At 36.9% G+C, this 24,909-nt stretch overlaps 1 protein-coding gene and 1 long non-coding RNA gene across 7 annotated transcripts in view; one reads left to right on the plus strand and one right to left on the minus strand.

Annotated features, from left to right (window-relative positions):
- LOC144978380 (uncharacterized) overlaps nt 1-24,909 on the minus strand; it is a 397,383-nt gene that overhangs the window by 45,246 nt on the left and 327,228 nt on the right. The gene's annotated exons all lie outside the window — the stretch shown is intronic.
- On the plus strand, nt 11-20,938 carry LOC144978377 (ubiquitin carboxyl-terminal hydrolase MINDY-1-like). Of its 6 annotated transcripts, none has more exons than XM_078924323.1 (10): nt 11-106; nt 1,113-1,944; nt 3,477-3,563; nt 6,415-6,521; nt 8,578-8,768; nt 10,357-10,499; nt 10,672-10,868; nt 11,794-11,892; nt 14,071-14,311; nt 18,028-20,938. In XM_078924323.1, the coding sequence occupies exons 2-10, from the start codon at nt 1,150-1,152 to the stop codon at nt 18,040-18,042; spliced, it is 1,875 nt and encodes a 624-aa protein (XP_078780449.1). In that variant the 5' UTR covers nt 11-106; nt 1,113-1,149; the 3' UTR covers nt 18,043-20,938. The 6 variants fall into 6 exon arrangements, with proteins under 6 accessions (XP_078780449.1, XP_078780450.1, XP_078780447.1 ...); XM_078924324.1 differs by having other exon boundaries at nt 12-240; XM_078924321.1 differs by having other exon boundaries at nt 12-106; nt 14,071-14,320.

Genomic DNA, 24,909 nt, shown 5'->3' on the forward strand with positions numbered 1-24,909 from the left:
CTTTTTTAGTAACATTACACTGAACTTCCGTTGTGGATAAACAGTAGGGTTCAATCTCTCTTTACTACTGAACTCCCAACATTGATCATCATCCTGTTGTCAGAAAGTAACTTAAATTATTTACCTTCCTGAGTACCCTGAAACACACAGTAAAACCTCAACATTCCCATATGTACTTAAAATGATATCCGCTCTCTTTTATTTTCAAGTAACGCAAAGATCCTCCAGAGAGGAAAAAAGGTGAATTCGAGGTCCCGTTAAAAGTGGGGTTAAATGAGGTTAGGTCTAGGGTAGGAGTCTAGGCAGGTTCTTCTTATTCATTTCCAGTGTTGTACAATTCATTTACACAAAACAAAAATAACCACGACTTTTGCTTATATCGATATGCAGTCCGTGCCGCCATATAGCATACAACCGGGGCTTGAGATAAAATCAGCGTTATTCAGATCAATTTTTCACCGAGTTAGGTGAAGGTGTGCTGAGCTCAGAGAGCTGAATCAGTTGAAATGCGTTATTTTTTTCCCTTTGTAATCAGTGTCACACATTGATGAATGACGAAGAGGGTTTGTCTCTTAAGCAAACACAAACAAGATTTAGGAACACGTTCTATATATTAGGTATAATCCTTATGGCATGAGTCATGCCACCAAGCAGGCCCATAAATATATAGATCATATTATATTATATGATTATATTTTCGGAGGAAAAATGGGGGGAGGGGTAAGCTTATTTCATTTTTCACCGGTGTCTGTCGTTAGTCATTTTATAAATGATGTTCTCTACTGCTGAAATTACATGTACTTATCTTCAAGACTTTATTACCCAAATTGATATGGTTTCATTGTTGTAATGGAAATACTCCGAAACCAATGCAAAATATACTCCTTTAGAACAATAGTTAAAATAAGTCCATAAATTTCGTTTGATTATCAAATATAACAATATTTGCACTTTGTACAATTATACATTTTTTGGAACGCTGATCTTTGGGTGTAGTCTATGTCATGGAACAAATATCAGCATGTCTCAGATACAATATGTCCAATCCTGCGTTGCTACCTTTTCTCATTAAGAAGAAACGTTCCTTCCTCTTTTTTTGTTTTTGTTTTCAGATCTTTCTAATTGAGAGAGCATTAACAGTGGCTAACCATGGAGGGCGATGGAGTTCTGTCTCCTCAACATAATCCAGCTAACAATGCTGAGGAAGTGAGCTGCCCGAGTAACCCTTCCATCCCCTCAGCGCAATCTGACAGTAATGATACAGAATCAGCTAGAGAAAAAGATAATAACAGTGATGTACATTCAAAGGAGGTTATATCAGCAACATCCGATAATGCTCCAGATTCATCAGAAAATTCAGAGAAGGGAGATGATGTGTTGTGGCATGGTACAGATTTATCACTTGCAGAAAAGCAAGTGGAAAGTAAGGCTGATAATAACACAGATGAAATAAAAAACTTTATCAAAGACAGTCCTGGTTTTCAGTCTACTGCCACAACCCCTGCTTCTTTGTCAGGACAAGACAGCGGTATTAGTCTTATCAGTCCTGATGATTCCAGCTCGGACGCTATGGCAAATAATAGTAGTAGTAAAGTCACTTCAAGTCTGTCAGATGAAATGAGTGACACGAGCAGCAAAGATCAACTCAAAGGTTTAGACCATGAGGATGAAAGTGAAATAATGAAACAATTTACTGCTTCAGATACTGGTGGGGGTGGAGAGCAAACCTCATCTCCTGCTATCACTGCTGAGGTCGTCACACCAGAAGCATCTGCTAGTGCTATAGGGGCCGAATCTGGGGAAGCAACCGCAAGAGATCAGGAGAGTGTGTATTATATCAAATGGATCATGTTTAATCAAGCAAATGTTCCCATCATCACCCAGAATGAAAATGGACCTTGTCCTTTGCTTGCCATAATGAATGTTCTCTTGTTAAATGGAAAGGTAATAATAATAATAATAATAATAATAATAATAATAATAATAATAATAATAATAATAATAATAATAATAATAATAATAATAATAATAGACTTTATTCATCCAAAAAATGGAAATTCGTTTACAGATGTGGCTTGCATAAAAATGTCTAAATATAAAGTTAAGAATTGATGGCGACAATGCAATATATTTTACATAAAAGATTCATCTGCTGAATTTACGCAGTACAGGTTTACTATAACTGTTGAGGTCATGTTCAGGAACATATGAAGGCCCTGGCAATGAGTCATGATGTCACTGTCAAATGTCACCAGTCTTGTCAAGGGTCAAAATTTGTATCTCTTTCAGAAATAGAATGCCTGGCTGTCCCTCACTACTGGTGTATTTTTCGACTTTACTAAAAATGCAGCTGTTCTATTCTCCTCAGTAATACAAGCATAGCTGTCCGTTCAATAATAGGTGCCCGTTCAATGAACGTTATGATAAGTGGAACAACTCAAAATTGATGGTTCAAGATTAAAAAGACAATACATTTTTCAACTTTGTAAAAGAACTCCACAGAACCTTTTAGTTTGGGCACAGATAGAGATATTTTCTAAATTTAATATCTTTTATATTTTGCTAAATTATTGTAGAATTCATTATCAATGTTAAGAGTGGAAAATGGTCAATATAAATTTTAAGAAATTGATTGTATTCAAAATAATGAACCACTATCTAGTATCAATTCAATACAAGTACTCCCACTTCTTTGTCTTACTTGCTAAACGGAAGGTTGGCACAACAGCCCACCTGCTAAAAATGATGGTCTCTGTTTTCAATGCGATTTGACGAAACAAATTTGATTTTTCAATGAAATCATCCCGATGTCTTATCAATCTTATAGTACACACAAACCATCTTCATGTTAATTGTAAAAGCCATGCAACATTTGGTGACAATTGGTTCTGTGGTTCCAGAGCCTTGTGCTACAAAAAGTTCAATTGTCAAAATAAAATATTTTTGTATGTGACAAGTCTGTCCATTGTTTCAGATTTATAGGTCTTGCTCAATGTGAGCAACACATGAAAATACAAGTAAACATAGAAAAGATCTAGTGCGAACAAAACGGTTTCACCAATAAAAAATAAGATAGAAATGAAAAATTTTTTTTTTAAATCAAGGGAGAAATTTTGGATGAGATGGTTCGACATTGCAAAGTACCTGTATCTGATTACGCTAACATCCCAAATTTACAAATCCAAGTACATGTTTAAATTTTTCAAAAGACAATTTTTATTATTGTAATTTTGTTTAAAAGGGACTTTGTGATATATCTCCCATTTAATCTTTCCAGATTCCCAATACTCTTGAATTATGTTTTCCTGATAGAATTATAATTTTCATAATCTCCTTGCGTTTGATATTTGTCTTGATATCTGTGTTTTGAAATGGACAGCAGAAGTTGCTTGTTACATGGAGTAAGTTTCCTTACTTTTGCTGGTCAGAAATTTGGAAATCTAATTGTTTTTTTGTTTTTTTAAAAAAAATTCCAGGTTAAACTTGCTCCCATGATGGAGATGGTGACGTCAGAACAACTGATGACTTATCTAGGAGATTGTATCTTGGAGAGCAGACCAAAGGTATGGCATAGCCCTCTTGATGTTTACATTGAACGAAGACTTGTTTTGAGGTTTTTTGAGGTACCCTTGATTTCACTAGCAAAGGAACTGACTTTGATTACGGATACAATTTTTTTCCCCACGACCATTCTGTTAATCCAGCAGTTCTTTGGTCGATTAGTCTGCTCACAGCGTACACAACGACAACAGTTTAGTTGAGACGGGATCCCGTTCCTGACACCTGCTGACCCGGTCACGGTGAGCGGTCAATCACCGAGAGGAATTTACCTAACGGGGATTGCCGTTTCACTCAATTTAACAATGTTTTGTTTTATTGTCTGTTAGACACCCATATTGAATGAATTGAAATATCACTACTTGGTATAAAAGTTTATATTTTCTACTTTTACTGTGTGTTTTTTATTTTTTCATAGTATTACTAGATTTCTCAATATAAGTTATCAATGAACGGTAACAAATTACACAAAAAATATAGCGGGTGCAACATTTCAAAAATTAGAGAAAAAAAAACGTTGCTATGGATTTGTCTGAATTTTATGTATTATAAAGAGAAGATGTAAATACTTCTCCTCACAAAAAACGTATTTTTCCTCAACACAAATATATCCGCTACGAGCATTCAAACTCGTCAGTGTAGTTTGGGGCTGGTCTTTAACTGAATTGCGTTGATGACAAATCGCATTTTATTCATATCATTATCATTGATAATGCCGGATGCTCTTTTTTTTTCCAATTTTGCTGTTGTTTGGTGACAGGTCTCTGTGCCTTGTTCTCCAAGAAGTCTAAGTCCAAACTTATATTGAGTGATGTGTGGTATGCACTGGTACTCAAGGAGGTGTTGTTTTGGGATTATTTTGTTTGGAAAATATTTTCTGTATGTATCCGTGTAATGTTTTATTGCACTTTGAATATATTGGATCGTGTCTGCTTTGATCGATTTTGTGTGTGAAATAAAGTTGTGCACATGACTATAGGCCTTGTTTATATTGTCGAAAATTAATCCAATACTGCAAGCGTCGTCAATGATGAGTGGGTTGTGGGTGCAGTTCTTTGTTTGTTGGATAATTGTAAGTGTAGACTTTTTCTTGTTAGTATTTGTGGCAGTGGTTGCCAATGAATGATCTGCTGTGGTAAGCCTGTTGTGTAATGCGGTATTCTGTCTAATTCAGAGGCAATAAGACCATCCCTGAGGGTGAGTGGCTCGTGCATGAGATTTGAAAGTCTCTCCTGCGTTTTGGAGTTTGTTGTTATATTCTACTCTGTCGATATCAAACATGCAAGTGCAACCCGTTTCAAGGTTGATTTATTTATTATTAGCATCTTGGCAATGAGAAAATACAAAGAAGCTAATGAGTCGTGTGTTCAATGTGCTTTATAATGTGTACTTTTTACACATAAATTATGAGTGTGCTCCTTGCTTGTCCAATGCCGTGTCAGTCCCATAGACTACTAAAAGAATGTTATTAGAATAATTTGAACATTTAAATGGTTTCTTGCGGGCACGTTTCTATTTCTGTGTTAAACAAAGCATACCACGACATGTCCTACATAATGAATTCACTGCTTGGTTATGACTTGCAATTGTGTGGTCCATGCTGTAAGAGAAAATTCAAAATTGACTGAGCGATGTAAGCAATGATATAGTGAATTAATGAATAAAATGAGTTTTAAAACATTCTGTATTACTTCTCATATCCATGCATACATAACAGCGTACATAAAATTTGGAAAAAGAAAAACCAAATACTTCACCCAATTTGGTGAAAGAAAGGGGGGGGGGCAGGAAAATTCTAACAAGCAGTTGAGCTAAGTTGAGGCCCAACACACAATGTCATTTAAAATTAAACATTAGCAAGATAATTCAAATTATGCAATTTAAAAATCAAATTAACTCATCATTGAAAAAAATAAAAAATAAAAATACAATTAACAATAAAACCGCAGCGAAATATTACGTTTCAATAACAAGGCTAAAGAGGTAATATCATTATTACCTGACCTACCGCGGAAAAATAATCATTACAAAATAATGAAAACTGAAGAGTAAATGAAACTTACCTCATTTCGTAGTAAAACTTGTGCCTTGTGAATCACACCAAAAAAAATTTGAAGTTTATAGCAACATTTTTTTAGAATCCTGAGGTAATTACAAGTAATTTTATTTAAATGTTATAGAAAAATATGTGAATTTGAATCACGGCTTGTGGAATAAGTACTGGAGATATTGAAATAAAAATTGGACCGATGGAAAGAGGAGGTCTGCGAGAATTCTTTGCATTTGGGTGGAATTGCATCGTCACGAAGATCGTGAGGTTAATTGGTACGGAAATCCTCCATTGGTATCACCCAATCCACGTCAAATCTACATTCTGGGAATTGATATCGGCTGACCGCTGTTGACCCCGGTTACCTGTCGGGTGAGGTTACGTCGGCGCTCGGAACAGCGGGAAACTTAACGGTCAGATTTATAGTGCAGATTAGACGCCGTGTGCTATATTTGATGGAAAGTATTTTGCAATAGATTCTGCAAATCTTCTGGCTCCATAAGATCTCAGAAAGAAAAAAACCCTCACTAAAAACCATGAAACTATGATCATTTTGTGGTCCTATCTGGTAGGTCCAAGGTTCGAGTCTAACTCTGGGCAGTCTATGGAAAAGGCTCTTAACTCACATTCTCTGAACGTACTTAGGTGTAACATGGGTACCTGACCAGCAAGGTTACTGTTGGCTGGGGATGCCTTGTAATGTGCTTTGAGTACAATATGTGGATATCGCGATATATAAAAGCTCAACTGCTTTTATAAAATTAAATATTATCCTTTATTTATATTTTGTTTGTTTGCATGAACAGAACTTGTCTGAGATGACTCAAGCTAACTATGAACAAAATATGCAAGATGCCATGGGTGTAATGCACAAACTTCAGACTGGTCTAGATGTCAATGTGAAGTTCTCTGGGTAAGGACCGACAAAAAAAATTGCCATATTTACATTTATATTGCACCTATCCACACTTTGTTGGGGGTGGGTGTGTTGTTGGGCGCGGGGGGGGGGGGGGGGGGGGGGGCGGTTGTCATAATGAACAGTTAGCAGAGTGTCCATCTTACAAGGAAAAGGGACTGATTATGATTCCTGGTACCTACAGTCGAGGTTTTGTTTACTTCTCTAGCTACCCAGCATAGTGGGTTGCTGGGTCGATAGGAGTTGTTGGATAGTAATTTGAAAAAAGGCTAGTGGCCATTATCAAGAGTAACAAGCAATTTTTACTCTCGATTTAACGATACAGAGACCTGAATGAATTTTTGGCTCCCTGTTCCTTACGACTTTGAAGGGGCTGCTTCTATCTACCTTGAATGAGGTAGTCAAGATAAGATTTTGCACTCAAACGTGGAAGACAATTGAAGCCTCACATCAAACCCTCTAATTGTTTTCTTTTTTTCTTTTTTCCTAGTGTAAGACTAAGTAGTACTTTATAGCTATAAGGTTCATGGAGCGGGAGTTTACCTCAGTTTCTATAGTATTTAAACAAAAAAAAACATTTGCTTGCTACCCCATGGAATGGATGCAACTCTAAGGTCACATACTTTTTACCAAACCGCATTTACTCAGTCGCTGGTTGGTGTATAGGTCAGAAAAAAATTTGGCTTTACACAGGATCGATCTCAGTGCCTTTGCGTGTGAAGCGAGTACTTCACTGAACTCACTCGCTTCACTGAACTCCAAAGCTAGATTTTTTACAACAAATTTCCTTACTTGGACAACATTGATGGTTCTTGTTTACATATACAGGTTCAATAGATTATCTTTTTTCCCTCATCGCTAAGATTTGGCAACCAGATTTTCTATTCTATCCATAATTATTATGTTTTAACTCTTTACAATATCTGTTTTTTCTAGGAAAGCCAGATTCCAATGAAAGACCAGATTTTCTTTTCTATCCACAATTACTATCATTTAACTCTTTACAATATGCCTGCTCTCTCACTTTTCTAATCTATTAGAATATCCAGTCCAGTCATTTACAGATAGCCCCACCTCCCACCTCCTAAACCAATATGGCGAATCAGTGTGTGGGTGTGTGTGTGTGTGTGTGTGTGTGTGTGTGTGCAATAATAGTAGTAGTCCTTCAGAGCCATTTGGCCCTCGGAGCAGGAGTTTATCCCTGTGTCTATAGTGTGAAACAGACAATAGCAATTGCTTGCTATCCTTTGGATAGGACGATAGTCTAGTACAAAGTACTTTCCATCAAATCTAACAGACTCAGCTACCTATTCACTGCTGGGTTGACACAGAGGGGTCAGAAAAAAATCTCGACTGCACCCGGGATCAATCTCGGTCCCTTTGTGTGTGAGTGAAGCGAGTGCTCCGCCAACTGAGCTATAATTAACAGGCGTCATTATTTTGTAACTGACCAGTTTACACAATCTGATAGACACCCATCCAACTCACGTAACTTGATTTTGATGTCATTGGGTGTGCAAAGGCTAAAATTTTTAATTTAAGGTTTTGGTAAGTGTTTGATGCAAGTTAGAGAAATTGACTCCCTCATCAAATTCCGTGTAAAACGTTTAAAAGAAAACAATCCAAATGAATTTCACCTCATTTTTTTTAAAACTTTGAAATAGTAAACATATGTGAAAGTAAAGAAATAAAACAAAACAAAACAAAATCAACGCCCCCCCCCCTCCCCCCCCCCCCACAATTTTAAAGTGAAAAAAAAATTAATTAAAAGTACATAAATAATAAAAACTATTCCTGTAAATCCCACATTGGCCAATAGTGAAAGTGGTATAGTCTTATTGTCGTTTATTCTGATGATAGGCATAGGTCACCACAGTCTGAAGTCAAAACTACATATGCCACTTTAGGTACTCATTCCACAATCCGGATGTCTCTATTTTCCGGACAAAATGCTGTGAACGGAAGTGTTCGGATTACATATTTATATATATTTTTTTAAAATTATTATTTCAATGGATAAATCAATGACTTGTTTTTTTCCTCATTGAAACAGAGTGGGTGATTTTGAATATACACCGGAGTGCATCATTTTTGACCTGTTAGAGATTGGCCTCTACCACGGTTGGTTAGTCGATCCACAGGATTCCGCCACTGTCAGAGCTGTCGATCACTGTAGTTACAATCAGCTGGTGGAGTCGATTATCACTCTCAAGTCGTCGCAAAAGGAAGATGATGAGTTCAAAGGTAAAGAATGCAAATGCAGTAGAATCCGCATAAAGTCAACACTCTTAAAGTCAACTTGTTGCTTTAAGTCAACACCTTTTGTTGGTCCCGAATTTTCTGTTCTTTATCTATCTAAATGTGTTCATTGATAAATGATAAAGTCTTCCTTTTAAAGTCAACGAATCTTTCTGGTCTGGCAGTGTTAACTTTATCAGGATTCCACTGTATCCAAGAGGTAAACTTTTGAAAATGGAAATAAACAGCATGATGTTTAAAAAAGAAAAAAGGGAAAAGTTGTTTTCTGGGGAGGGGGGGTGGGTGAGGGGGGGGGGGGGAGTCCTGATAGCTCAGTTGGCAGAGCACTCGATTCACAATCAAAGGGACTGAGATTGATTCCGGGTGCAATCATTTTTTCTGATCCCCCAAACAGTGATTGGGTAGCTGGGTCTGTTAGATCTGGTGGAAAGTTCTTTGTGACTGACTAGCATCCTATCCAATATGTAGCAAGAACTGCTATTGTCCGTTTCACGCTATAGAAACTGGGATAAACCCAGGTTCCATGGGCCTAATGGCTCTGAAGGACTAATGGTTTAAGTATACAGCTGTAAAGAGGAGGTTACTAATTATAGTGTATATAGATAGTTCGAAGATGACGTCACTCAGGTCTCTGTTATTGTTTTTTGCCATCCGCGTTTACGAGTAATTCTCACTAAACTGTAATAACCAGACTATAAACGATCATGGTTACACATAGTTTTGTGTGTTGGCCAGTTATACTTCTGGATGGCAATGTTGTGTACTTATTAGCCAAGTGCATACTATCTATTGCGAACAAACCATAACGAGCTGATGGTTATAACAAACTCTTGGGTATTACCAATCGATGATTTTTCCTTTTTCGTTTTATGACTTGATATAACGAACCAGCCTGAACAGGAGGGACCCAGGCCCCATGCCCAATAGAATAGGCGGCACTACCCAGCAACTTGGCAAAATGCATAATTTTTGACAAGATATGCTCAAGACAGAACAGATGTGATTGGTAAGGTTTATGACTGTACGATGGACAACTTTCACATGCATTCAATCTCGGCTTTGTTGCTGCTGGTTAGTCACATGCTGTGTCTTATAGCTGCTAAAATAATATGACAATTTTTGTTGTTGTTGGTTTTGTTCGTATAAAGGGTCCCGATAGCTCAGTTGGTGGAGCACTTGCTTCGCTCGCAAAAGGATGGAGATGGATCCAGGGTGAAGTTGAGATTTTTTTTCTAACCCCTTTATCCACACAGCATTGAGGGTTGCTGGATCTGCTAGATCTAATTGAAAGTACTTTGCAATATACTAGCATCAAATTTTGATTAATATGATCAAAACCAATTTCGAGGAAATCGTACTCATGTCTGGATGAATTGTTTATAGTAATTTTTATTCAAAAATCTCATTTATTCTTTTTAATTTATATAGCTTATACAAAATGATTTAATCGGACCTCATTACATATATCAAATTTACATGTACAAAAATTAAATTGAAAGTTTGTTTTCTGAATATTTTATATTATATTCTCTTTCCTATTCCTATTCTCTTTCCCTACTACTCCCATATCTAGGTTTAATTGCTGAACAGTTTCTAGACCGCACTGCATCTCAGTTGACATACCATGGTCTCTGTGAGTTGTCGTCAGTGGTGAAGGAAAAGGAATTGTGTGTTTTCTTCAGAAACAATCACTTCAATACTCTCTACAAACACAATGTGAGTTGTAGTTGGATGCAGGCAGAGAGACAGAGAGAGAGAGAGAGAGAGAGAGAGAGAGAGAGAGAGAGAGAGAGAGAGAGAGTGGGTGGGTGGGTGTTTGTTTGTGTCTCTTTGAATTGTTAGTGTAATTTATGAAATTTATATATGGCATATGATTTCTTATTACCAGAACGAGTTATTCCTGTTGGTGACAGATCAAGGCTTCTTGACGGAAAGCAATGTGGTGTGGGAAACCCTTTCCAATGTCGAGGGGGACGGTCATTTTGTGGACACCCAGTTCCGTACCTTCACCAAACCTTTACCATCAACTGATCCCATTCCAGACCCTGGGGTGCCTGTAGGAAGTGCTGAACAGATAGATCACGAGTAAATCTTTCTCTCTCTCCATATCTCTCTCTCTCTCTCTCTCTCTCTCTCTCTCTCTCTCTCTCTCTCTCTCTCTCTCTCTCTCTCTTTCTATCTCTCTCTCCATCTCTCCCTCTCTCTCCCCCCCCCCCACCTCTTCTTCTTCCTCCTCCTCCTAATCAGCATCATCATCATCATCATCATCATCTTCATCATCATTAACCATTACCACCACAACAACCACATTACCATCACCACTGCCACCATCACTATCGCAATTGCCACCACATCATCACCACAACACCACCACCCCCAATATTATCATCACTAACCCCACCCTACCACACCACCACCACCACCAGACAACACCATAACCACACCACACAATCACTACCACATCACCACCATCGCTTCTCTAAACTACCACACTACCACCATCACTACACCACCCCGCCACACTGCCCACACCACACCAACACCACCATTATCGCTACACCACCACACCACTACGCCACACCATACCTGACCATACCACTACAACACCAGACTACACCAAACCACCACACCATACAACCACTGCCACACTACACAACCAGCACCACACCACCTAACCACCACCACACTACCATTACCATCACTAAACCACCTCTGCAACAGATCTGTCACTCTAGCACCACACCACACTAACACCATCACACTGCTATACCACCACACCACATTAACACCATCACATTGCTACACCACCACACCACACCACACTAACACCATCACATTGCTACACCACCACACCACACCAACACCACCACCATTGCTACATCACAACACCATTACATCACACCACTACACCTCACCGTACCACCGCCACACTTCCACCACACTACCTCCGCCATACTTCAACCACACCACCCCAAAAATTCCTCACCCTCTCCTTTTTCCCATCCAACAGCTACCAGGTAGCCCTATCCCTTCAAGTTCAAGAGGAAGATGTCCAACAAAACAGCCCACAAGACTGGCTTGCAGATCAAGATGCCAGGACTTTGGCAGAGTAAGACACTATCACCATTCTGATGTTCACATACAAAACATCATTTCTTTCATTCTGGCTAGAATTTTGTTATTTTAGGTATTGGTTGATTAGTATTAAGAGCAGAGGACTAATGTTGATTAATTTGACAGTATCAATAACAACTGACTAATATTGATAAATTGGGACAGTATTAAGGACAGTGGACTAATATTGATTAATTGGACAATATTAGGGACATTGGAATAATATTGATTAATTGGACAATATTAAGGACAATGGACTAATATTGATTAATTGGACAATATTAATAAGGACAGTGGACTAATATTGATTAATTGGACAATATTAAGGACAGTGGACCACTGTTGATCAATGGGACTGTATTAATGGCGGTGGACTAATATTGATTAATTGGATGATATTGAGGACAGTGGATTTAATTAAAATTGATTCATTAGACAGTATTGAAGACATTGAACTAATGTTGATTTAATGAGGACTGTGGACTAATATTGATTAATTGGACAATATTAAGGACAGTGGACTACTGTTGATCAATGGGACTGTATTAATGGCGGTGGACTAATATTGATTAATTGGGTGATATTGAGGACAGTGGATTTAATTAAAATTGATTCATTAGACAATATTGAAGACATTGAACTAATGTTGATTTAATGAGGACTGTGGACTAATATTGATTAATTGGACAGAATTGAGGACAGTGGACTAATATTGATTATTGAACATATTAAGGACAGTGGACTAATTTTGATTAATTGGACGGTATTGAGGACAGTAGACTAATATTGATTGATTGTCTCAGCTTATTTGGTACGATGCCTTCTTGTTGATCATATGAAAAACTTTTGTCAGTATGTCTATTCCTACATCGCCCAGTGCATCCAAAAGCTTAATTGAACTGTTATCCTGTCCAACGGCTTTTCCTTTCTTCATTTCTTTGCAAGCAGTCTCTACTTCATCTCTCATGATTGTTGTACCTCTACCGTTCTCTGGCAAGTCTTTGGATGCCGTATCCCTGTCAATGTTAGTGTAAAGATTTTCTATATACAATCCATTCCGGATAATTGCAACACGGTAAATCAGAACTTTCCGTTAATCGCAATATTTCCCAGGATACTGAATTAATTCTATATAAAAGTCACTGGTTAATTGCAAAAAATTTTCGACTTCAAAAAGTGACAAATTCAAGAAATCATTCAAACAAAAGTCTCATGATTAAATTTCATCATAGGAGAAATCAGGTTAAAGAATCGAGAGTGGGCAGCGTTTAATGCTACAGTAGAGTGTCATCACTCTGTTCATGACAAAAGCGGGCGGGGCATTGCACTATGGGTTTGTGAGGTCATCTGTGACCATTAGATGGGAGGCGAGGGGGCTGGGCATAGACTGGACAAGTAGACAATGACAGTTGATCAATTGTAAGGAGAGACTGAGTGATATCTTTTGTTTTGGGATTAATAACTGTGCATTATGACCAATAGGTTTGGTGAGAGCTTATTGTCTCTCATCACGGCTAATCTCTTTGACTCTTACAAATGTTGAGAACAAAAGAGTAAAAGTTAATCCAATCTGAATAAGATGTCAGCTTGCATCAAAGCTGCTTTTGCTTGTCAAAATCTATATAGGGCTGCCAAATGGTTTTTGTTTCAATCAAATTGCTCAGTCTGTTGTGAATTAAGAACAATATTTACAAAAATGGGTTTGAGTTAACCATTTTTGTGTAAAATGTTGCAATAGTGGACAGGAAACTCAACTTCGGTTAATTGTAACTTCGGTTAATCACAACATTTTCGCAGATCCCAAGGTGTTGCAATTATCTGGAGTGGACTGTATTGTGCCCATCGATTTAAAATCGCATTGTTGCTCATGATTGCGTTTCCATTTGCATCTCTTAAGAAATTGATTTTGGTGATAGACTTTTTTATTCCAGTTAATTTTGCAATTGAGTCGTGAAAGAGCTTTGTGTTAGAATGTTTTTGATTTTTGATTTCCTTTCATTCTTCATCAATGAAGCGTTCCTTTCCTTCTCTGCACTCTTTCTTTATGATTTTATGGGCAGGACTGGCAACTGTTAGATAATGGTGGCAAGCCGATCATTGTATGACTTGAAGGTGTCAAAAAGCGTCAGTTTTCTCTGAAAAACTTAATTCTGTCTTTTCTTCTCTCCCCTAGTCATGAGCTGGCCTTGCGTCTACAGCAGCAGGAGCATCAAAGTGCCCTGAACCAGCAACAGCAACAACAACAACAGCAACAACAGCAGCAGCAACAACAACAGCAACAACAGGTCAGAGCATGGGCCGATCATCAACAGGGAGCCCCGTCCAGACCCACAGGGGCTCAGGCCAGTTCAGCATCAGCCCCTACACAAGATGGACAGAGAAGAAGAGAAGAGGCGAGGGAGAAAGATTCTAAAGTGAGAGTTGTATGTTGGTTTTTTGTTTATTTTTTGAAAGACTTTTGTTTCTTTTCTCAATGTCAAACCTGTCAAACCCATTTGACCCCATAACAATATATATTTCATTTATTGCGATTTCAATCTTTGACAAGCCTGCCATTTGTGTGATTGACCTGGAAAATCCGGACAAAGTCGCACAATGTGAAACTGAGATACAGGAGAAAACTGTTGGAAACCCAAACATTTGGGTTTTTTGGATTTCAGTTGAAAACTCATCAAGGATATTTTAATTACTGGTTAAAACTAAGAAAATCACTAAGGACAACCTAGAAATGCTTAAAATAAGTAATTCAATCACATTACCATTGCATCAATCAAGGAAAGCGAGGCAGAAATATTGAAATTATGCCGGCTGTCTTTTCTTTAACTCAAACTCCATTTAAGCCAATGACCTATGCATTTTTGGTACATAGTAATATTTTAGTCAAACAGCAGCTACACAATGAAACAACATGCGCATGAATTTACTACACATTCCTTGCCTGGAAAAATCTGCGCATCGGTCGGTGTTGCTAAAAATAGTTTTGATTTTTCCACCGTTTACACACACTTTTCTCAGTTTTATGTTTTCTCACTTGGGCGTCAATAAAACGTCATATCTCTGGTTCTGATTAAGATATCAAGATAGAATAAATAGCAAAATACTCAGCAATGCTTAAGCTTCATGTTGCAATTAATATCTAATTTTCATAGATTGTTGGTTTTCCAAGGCCACCCAACATTTATTCCAATAATTTCCAAATATACTCAATTTTATGGATAACTTAATTAGGATTATTTGCCATACACATTTTAATGTAAATAAATAAATAAAAACAAAAGGTTGACCAAGTATGAATTGCCCTGACCATGAAGGAATCGTTCAAATTGCATGAAATTTTTAGGAAATGTCCATTTCTTATAAGATTACATGAATAAAAAATTGCAAATTTCTGATGTGTACTTTTTACGTTACGGGACTCTGAAGCACACAAACCAGAAATGTTGCTTTGTCAAAAGGAAGCTAGAGCAAATGAAAGAGGAAAGAAGATGCTGTTGCAAAATTCTCTTAGCATTTGTGAAAAAGAACCTTTTTGATTGATGTTAGTGGATGAAGCATGGCTCTGTCAATAAGATTGGGAGTTGAAATGCTACCCTAAAGCAATGGAAAACACACAAAGACCTGACCCTTCAAAATGCAAAGATGAGTGGTTCTATGGTAAAGATTCTGGGCACATGGAAGGCATCATTAAATTTAATTGTCTTCCAAATAACAAAATAATGGATATAGACTGAAGCATTATGAGTCAGTTACACAACATCCAGGAAACTTTCGAAATGGAGTTGTGGTTTTGCATGACAATGTGTCCTCTCATTGTGCTGCAGTGTCTACAACAGCAACAGATGATAACCATTTTGAAATCTCATCTCATTATTCCTACTCACTCGATTCAGCCCCTTCAGACATTTTTATATTCCTTACATTGAAGAAAGACCTCAAAAGAAAGTGTTTTGAAGATGAAATCAAAGTTTTAAGAGCTTCAGAAGACTAGTTAAAGGTCAAACCCAACACTTGACTTGACTTACTTGACTTATTGCCGATTGCCTCCTAATCTTTGGACTGGGATGCTTTGGCAGCTTCTCTGATTTGTTGAATGAGTTCTTTCCACTGATGACGGTCTGATGCGATGGGTCTCAGGTGTTCTAAATCTTTTTCACAAATCAGTTCTTGTGTGTTGTCTTGGCGCTTGAGGTCCTTTTTTGTCGTAGTAAATATGCTTGTTGTGATCTGCCTTTGTGTTTGTTATGTCTGCTTGGTGTAAAGAATAACGCCATTGCCTTATTAGCTAGAATATTTATGTCTCTCCTTAAGATATGTCCAAATAGTCTCCATCTTGTTTCCAAAATTTGAATTGATAGCAGTGTTTCTTTGCATTTTATGTACAGTGATTTGTTACTTATTTTGGTCGGAAAGTGGATATTTAGAATTCTCCTGAGCTGTTTCCGATGGAAGGCATCTAGTTTATCTTCTTCGTTTTTTGTTAGTGCCCATGTTCCACAGTTGTAAATAAGTACTGGTTTAACAAGGCTATTGCATAGCTTTATTTTTGCTTTTCTTTTCAGTTTGTTGTTTCTCAGCCAAACGTGTCTCAGCTTATTGAGAGCGACTGCTGACAGATGTTTTCGTCTTTCTACGTCATCTTTGTGTCCTATTAACGATCCCACCTTTTTTGTCTTTTCCATTGTTGGTCATCTTTGCCAAGTTTTGTAATGTCGGTTTTATCGGCGTTTACGAAAAGATTGTGTTTCTCTAATGTTTCTTGTATGACATTTACGTTGAGATCTTCTCTAGTGACGAAATCAATATCGTCTGCGTATGCTATTTCTGATGGAAGGTAGGATTCAAATACAGTTTGAGGGGCAGGCAAAATGTTGCGCACTTCCTTTATTTAGAGCATGCTCCAGGTATTCAACTCACAAAACTGGACTGAGACTATCTCCTTGGGGTGTTCCAATATAACTTAACAGTATTTGGGTTGTTGCTCCGTTCACTTTGGTGTTTACCCAGGTCTCACTGAGAAGGAAACACACTAGTCTGATTTCCTACACTGTCTTTTTTAAAGACTGTTCAAGGTCAAGGACAGATGGGAAAGCTGTACCATTTTTGGTTCTGTGTAGAAAAATAAAAGTAAGTGTGCAAAATTTCATGACAATTACAACATTCCTTTATAATCAGGACAATTTATATTTGATCAACCCTCATATAAACATTTGTATAGCACAGTTTCATTCCCCTGTAAGCTATTTGGAATCAAGTTTCCATTTCATACAATACTAGTCATCTGTTAGGTGTGCTTTTGTTATAGTACTCTTACAATATTTTTCACCGCATTTCGCCTGATACCCATTGGTGTCTTGAATTGAATTGAGTTTATTTGTTTATCTAAGCATAATGCTGGGGACATGAGACATAATTTTGAAACGATTGTCACCCATCTGGTCGGTGACCATGTTTAACATTGCTTACTTTTGCAAAGAATGGAGATAGAATTTTAGGAAATATTGTAGTTATACTACCCTCAAGCTCTAGTAGTTTTTCAGAGCCGGCCCATTGAGCCAAGTTATCCAGGTGTCTATAGTGTGAAATGGACAATAGCAATTGCTTGCTTGCAAATAGTCTCTTGTAAATTACTTTCCACCACATGTAATAGACCCAGTTATCCAATCACTGCTGAGTGGACAGAGAGGTCAGAGCTATCTCAACTACACCCGGGATCGATCTTGGTCCCTTTGCGTGTGAAGCGAGTGCTTTACACACTGAGATATAGAGACCCCCTGTTGTACTACTCACCAGTGGATTATTTATTCTTCATGTAATATGCCACGTTTATGTTATTGGGTCTATAGAAAACCTCTGTCATAGTGAGAGAGGAGTGGAGACTAGAATTAGAGGGCTTATGTGTCACCTTTCCATGAAGTGGATAGGTAATGGGTAACAGGTAACATAGACAGAAATTCTCTGTTTGAGTCAGTCGGTTTATTTGAAGAAGAGGGAGACCCGCTGGGTTGACTTGAATCAACATTTCATAACCATTGTCCCAACACTTTTTTAATAATCAGATATTGACTTAACAAGGCTATAATAGGTTTCTTTGATAAGGTTTATTTATTTATTTTTTGTCTTTATTTTTCAGTGCTTAATACTTTGACCCCAGATCAACTCTACAACCCTGACCTTTGACCTGTAATGTTGTTTTGGGTCAGGTCTGCAGGCTGTGATGTCTAACAGTGTGATAAGATCCATGTCAGGAGTTTTCGTGACATTCGCCATTCATCATTATCGCCTAGTTCATCTTTAGTTATTGTGCATGCGATGTGCTGTTATATTATTGTCATCATTATGGCAGTCCTCAATCAACATTTCAATAAGGGTATTATTTTCTTAACATTGCCATTATGAATTTTCTTATTTTATTAATGACATTGTCATCACCATCATCGTCATCATCATCAACATCAACATCGTCATCATCAATATCATCATCATCACTACCACCACCACTACTACTACTACGGTCGTTTAAATTATACTTTTTATTTTGTTCTATCTTATTTCTCATCAAAGTGACTGCATTTGTGAACTTTCCAAAACAATACAAAATACACTCCACAGTGATTAGAATATTTTGATAATAAGCCCAAGGATTCTCTTTCACTCTTTCCTATTCCTAACGATAACCCAATGGTTATGGCTGACATTTCATTTGTTAGTTGCAAATCCAATGAGATTCTGACAGAATAGTATTGCGATCAAGCTGTCAAGACATCCTGGTCTAATTGTGCTCTGCAGCTTTTTATCGGTCAAGAGTTCAAGAGTTGAGTTGGCATCTGTCTGTCTTTGAAGACAATGGAGTTTTTGCGCCTGGTAAAGTCAGTCTGGGTTGAAGGGCAGGGCCTGCTGTGGCTTAACCCTGTCCTTATCAGCCATTTTCAGAATTTTCCCCAACATTTCACACCCACCCAACACTCAAACAGAAAAGCAACAAATACATTCTATGCATTATATTGATCCGCAAAATGAACTCTACAACACAGTGTCACGTTTTTATAGCTATTATAAAACACTTTTCTTTAAATTGTGTGATTTACAAAGTAAATCAGAATTATAAAAATGCTGGTTGTATCGTAATGAATGTGACGATTTTCCTAAGGTTGGTAAGGAGAGGGTTAACAGGCCGATTTTTAGCTGTCCAGTATGTTTTGAGAAAGTAGTCATTTCACAGATCACACGATCTCTCAAAGCATTGCATTTACATGTTATGGCCTTGTGTTCCTGAGTATTCTTTTAGATTGTTTAAATAGTGGGAAAAAAATGTGTTTGAAAACGTATTGCTTTGTCTTTGGCTAAAAATAGATTGTAGTAAGATAGTCATGGTTATCATGAGCTGGAATGCAGACTCTAATGAGCCTCTTTTTGTCTGTGTAAAAATAAAATTAGACAATGCAAAACTTGTATAGTCTCTCAAGAATGCACTTGAGCGTCCAACAATTTCTACTACTTGATGTAAGTGAAAATTCGTAACACATTGTACAGATTCGCTTTGTACACTGCTAGGTAGTTATTGAAGTGGTCATCAAGAATAGTCTTAAAACTTTTGACAGATTTTTAAATTAAATAAATAAAATAAAATAAAATAAAATTCCCTTTATTCATCCCATAGGGGAAATTTGTCTCTTGGGTCTATTCCAAGGGAAGACTGTAATAACCCGAGCATCAGCCGCAGTGCAGCACTGCAAATTGAGCTGGGGCGAGGTGACTTGCTCAAGGTCGTACAGCGCAGCGGCGAGTTATAGAACTCGGTACCTTTCGGGTACGACGCAAAGACCGTACCGCTGAGCCACGCTGCCCTGTACATGGTCTACTAGATTGTACTATATATATATATCAATTGCTCTGACAAGAACTTTTTACAGACCTTTAATCTACATCTGAGCTTTAGCAGTTTGAATGTGTGGCTTCTCAGTTCATTTTGACATCGGTAGAACATTCTAATAATAATAATAATAATAATGATACATTGCATTTATATCATGCATTTTCATCACTGTGTGATGCTCAATGCACGTTCCAAATAAATATACAAAATTTACATATATAAAACTTATACCACAATGATATCAATAGCAGCAGTGTATGCTACTTTCTCGTTGTAAATACCATGGAGTAATTTGAATGTTTCAATCAAGTCTCCTCGTATTGTTCTGAACTGAAATATTGATTAGACTCAGTTCTTTTAGCTTATCTTTGTAAGGTTTCTCTCTCATACCATTTCACAGCTGACAGTTTTGTTGCAAGTCGTTGTTCATTTTCAATTATGCTGCAAGATTTCTTCCTGTTTGTTAACCAGACCCTAACAGCATGATTAAAGATTGGTCGAATGAGAGATTTAAATAATATTATTGTAACGTTCTATAATAGATATAGTTAAATGTTCTTCAAATCAATCCAACAATTTAATTAGCCTTGTTGATGTATGCCTGGATGTGTTTTTTGAAATTAAGATGTTATTTATAAAACCACCAATATCTTTTCCATTAGACTCAATTTCAAATTATATTTTTGTCCCATCATACTTTTTATCCTACCATTTGAGAAGATGAATTTGTGAGATAAACCAATGTGTCAGAGAACTAAAGTATTGTCTACGTAGCTGAATTCCAAACATTTGATAGGTCAATATTGTATCTGTTGGTGATACAAATGTTTGTTTTTAATTTTGTAATGCTCTCAATTTCCAATAGGCCATTTTATAACAAACTCAAACAAACTCGTAACCAAGTTGTAAATAGACTACACACTACACAACAGAAATTCTTAGTGAAGACAACGCATCCCATTGACACCAATTGTTATCTAATTTATGATGAATTCCTCTCTTTGGTTAGGTTTGTCCATGGTTTTATATTCCTTTTCATTTTGCCCTTAAAATATATATTAAGATTTTTAAAAACTAAAGTAAATAAGTAAAAAATGATAAAAGAAATAAATAAGGATGAAAATGATAAGAATAAAAATACGTGAAAATGAAAAAAAAAAAAGAAAAATGATTGGTTTTGTTGTACTTTTGACAAGGATTTTTTGGGGGTATCAGGACACATCACATCACATCTATTTTTAGCATCTTAATCACACTTACGTAGTACCAGCTTTAGGCGATGGTTTACATATTACTTTATGTCTCATGTCTTCTGATCTTTTTTTGGACTTGTCCCCTTTTTTTGTTAAGTTTTTTTTTTTTTGGTGCATGTTTACTTGATCTAAATCTATTGTACATTTCATCATCTTTTTTTTTCTTTCTTTTAAACTGGAGCTTAAATGACCTAAAAGTGTCGCAAGCACCTTAAAATCCTGATTACAAACTTACAAATAAACAGAAAGTCACTCATCTTAATTTATTACAGTGGGCTTTCCTAGGTTGTTGTATTTTATCATGATCATTGTTTGTCATTATTTATGGTTTGATTCACTTATGCTCTTATCAATGCAATGTTTTCTGTATAAAGTTTTAATTCGATATCTTTGACTTGACATACTGTGTATAATATCACGAATCGTACATTTCAAGCAATGTGTGATGGAATATTCCATCCTCTTTCCCTCCCACCACAACTTCTCGCATTTATCTTACCCTCTCCTTTTCTTTTATCCAAAACTTTCCCCTCTTGGTTTGTCTGATGAAGTTGGTGTGATCCTTACTCCATTGTGACTGCGAGCCTCTTTCGTGTAGTTTTATGTTTCTGTCTTTGGAGAGTTGGTTTTTGCCCAGGCCCAAGATAGCATCCTTTGCTGGGTTTCCGTCATTTTTTTTTCTTTTAGAGATGTAGTTTATTTTGATATAAATGATATCTCTGTGTCTTCATGGGCTGATATATGTTGCATTTAATTGGAGTGTTAGGGCAAGGGTGTTTTTTGTGATGACTTCTACTTCCTTTTTTTCTTTGAACTCATCCCCTTTGAGTAACTTTTTATTTGGCATTTGTGCCTCCAGAGCGTTTCAGACAAATGAAAAATTCTAATTGTCTTATATGTAATCTATTTTCCTTTTTTTTCTCAGTGTTTACTAAATGGAATCTCTACCCCTTTTAAAATTTTAATACTTTTCTTCGTCTTTAAAAAAAATATAACTTGTTCCTGGAAATCATGCATCTATTTAAAATGAGATTACAAGTGAGATTGTCTGAGTGTATCGCGAGCTATGGGTGGTTATAGTGTCAGTATGACACATTTTCGTTGTCCATGTTAGTGTCAGTGTAACACATTAAAATGTTAATTGTGTTTGTGTCAGTGTAACAGATGCTGTCGCTTTCATCTGAGTCAATGTAACACATTTTGTTGTTGATGTCAGTGTCAGTGTAACACATTTTGTTGTTGATGTCAGTGTCAGTGTAACACATTTTGTTGTTGATGTCAGTGTCAGAGTAACACATTTTGTTGTTGATTGCAGTGTCAGTGTAATACAGTTTGTTGTTGATGTCAGGGTCAGTGAAATACATTTTGTTGTTGATGTCAGAGCCATTAGTGCCATTGTAACACATGTTGTTGTTGTCAGTGTCAGTGTAAGACATTTTGTTGTTGGTGTTATGCAATTGTTACACATTTCGTTGATGGTGTCAATATCATTGTAACACATGTTGTTGTTGGTGTCAATATCATTGTAACACATTTTGTTGTTGGTATAAGTGTCAGCGTAACGGATTATTTTGATGGTGTCTGTGTCAATAATATGTTTTGTTGATGATATCAATGTAACAGTTTATGCATTAGTTTAAAGCAGTTTTACTCTCACATTTAATCTATATTGTCCATTGTCCACCGTGAAAAAACTGTTTCACTCATCCTGAAAAAAAGTCGTTTGCTGTTTGTTTGTGAAATAAAGATGAATACAAGTTGATATTGACGAAAGTGATTGCTTTTGCAGTATTGACAACTAGACTAAAATTGTGTGGACAAAAAATATGTAAATATGAGACAATTTACAAAAATGTTAAGATATCAAGCTATGAATCAGGATAAACTGGATACTAGAAATATAATTTTGTGTTTCAAATGTGAAATTTTATTTAATACGTCTCATCGAGAAGCATATCGGACTTTGTAAATCTCAAATTTTGTAACACGATCCGTTTAAAGTTCAAATTCAGCTTTAGGAATCTGGTTCATCCCTGTATGATACCGAATTGAATTGATGGGACACCAAAATAGCAAATCAAGCTGTTGGAATTTTTGATTTGTTCTCTCGTGTTTGGACACACTCATGTCATGAAGAATGGATTTGGAATTGGGGAATAGGCGTTTAGTTGTTGAATAGGCGTTTAGTTATGGAATAGGCGTTTAGTTGTGGAATAGGTGTTTAGTTATGGAATAGGCGTTTAGTTGTGGAATAGGCGTTTAGTTATGGAATAGGCGTTTAGTTGTGGAATAGGTGTTTAGTTGTGGAATAGGCGTTTAGTTGTGGAATAGGTGTTTAGTTGTGGAATAGGCGTTTAGTTATGGAATAGGCGTTTAGTTGTGGAATAGGTGTTTAGTTGTGGAATAGGCGTTTAGTTGTGGAATAGGTGTTTAGTTGTGGAATAGGCGTTGAGTTGTGGAATAGGCGTTTAGTTGTGGAATAGGCGTTGAGTTGTGGAATAGGTGTTTAGTTGTGGAATAGGTGTTTAGTTATGGAATAGGCGTTTAGTTGTGGAATAGGCGTTTAGTTGTGGAATAGGTGTTTAGTTATGGAATAGGCGTTGAGTTGTGGAATAGGCGTTTAGTTGTGGAATAGGTGTTTAGTTATGGAATAGGCGTTGAGTTGTGGAATAGGTGTTTAGTTGTGGAATAGGCGTTTAGTTGTGGAATAGGTGTTTAGTTGTGGAATAGGTGTTTAGTTGTGGAATAGGCGTTTAGTTGTGGAATAGGTTTAGTTGTGGAATAGGTGTTTAGTTGTGGAATTGGCATTTAGTTGTGGAATAGGTGTTTAGTTGTGGAATTGGCATTTAGTTGTGGAATAGGTGTTTAGTTGTGGAATAGGCGTTTAGTTGTGGAATTGGTGTTTAGTTGTGGAATAGGCGTTTAGTTGTGGAATAGGTGTTGAGTTGGGGAATAGGTGTTGAGTTGGGGAATAGGCGTTGAGTTGTGGAATAGGTGTTTAGTTGTGGAATAGGCGTTTAGTTGTGGAATAGGTGTTGAGTTGGGGAATAGTGTTGATGTTGGCGATTGTGATAGTGTTTAGTTGTGGAATAGGCGTTTAGTTGTGGAATAGGCGTTTAGTTGTGGAATAGGTGTTTTAGGTTTGTGGAATAGGCGTTTAGTTGTGGAATTGGCATTTAGTTGTGGAATAGGTGTTTAGTTGTGGAATAGGTGTTTAGTTGTGGAATTGGCATTTAGTTGTGGAATAGGTGTTTAGTTATGGAATAGGTGTTTAGTTATGGAATAGGCGTTTAGTTGTGGAATAGGTGTTTAGTTGTGGAATAGGTGTTTAGTTGTGGAATTGCTTTAGTTGTGGAATAGGTGTTTAGTTATGGAATAGGTGTTTAGTTATGGAATAGGCGTTTAGTTGTGGAATAGGTGTTTAGTTGTGGAATAGGTGTTTAGTTGTGGAATTGGCATTTAGTTGTGGAATAGGTGTTTAGTTGTGGAATAGGTGTTTAGTTGTGGAATTGGCATTTAGTTGTGGAATAGGTGTTTAGTTGTGGAATAGATGTTTAGTTGTGGAATAGCTTTAGTTGTGGAATATTTAGTGTGTTGTTTAGTTGTGGAATTAGGCATTTAGTTGTGGAATAGGTGTTTAGTTGTGGAATAGATGTTTAGTTGTGGAATAGGTTTAGTTTGTGGAATAGGTGTTTAGTTGTGGAATGGCTTTAGTTGTGGAATAAGGTGATTATTTTGTGGAATAGGTTGTGTGATAGGTTTAGTTGTGGAATTGGCATTTAGTTGTGGAATAGGTGTTTAGTTGTGGAATAGATGTTTAGTTGTGGAATAGGCGTTTAGTTGTGGAATAGGTGTTTAGTTGTGGAATTGGCATTTAGTTGTGGAA

The sequence above is a fragment of the Berghia stephanieae genome, chromosome 8 (genome assembly GCF_034508935.2).
Source record: "Berghia stephanieae isolate SIO BIC M18660-M18661 chromosome 8, UCSD_Bste_1.3, whole genome shotgun sequence".
NCBI lineage: Eukaryota > Metazoa > Mollusca > Gastropoda > Nudibranchia > Aeolidiidae > Berghia > Berghia stephanieae.

Bases quoted from the DNA above. Each gene is read 5' to 3' on its own strand.
- LOC144978377 (XM_078924321.1), top strand. From the start codon at position 1,150: ATGGAGGGCGATGGAGTTCTGTCTCCTCAACATAATCCAGCTAACAAT. The intron at 3,564-6,414 runs GTATGGCATAGC...TTGCATGAACAG, and splicing joins TCTTGGAGAGCAGACCAAAG to AACTTGTCTGAGATGACTCA. The intron at 6,522-8,577 runs GTAAGGACCGAC...TCATTGAAACAG, and splicing joins GTCAATGTGAAGTTCTCTGG to AGTGGGTGATTTTGAATATA.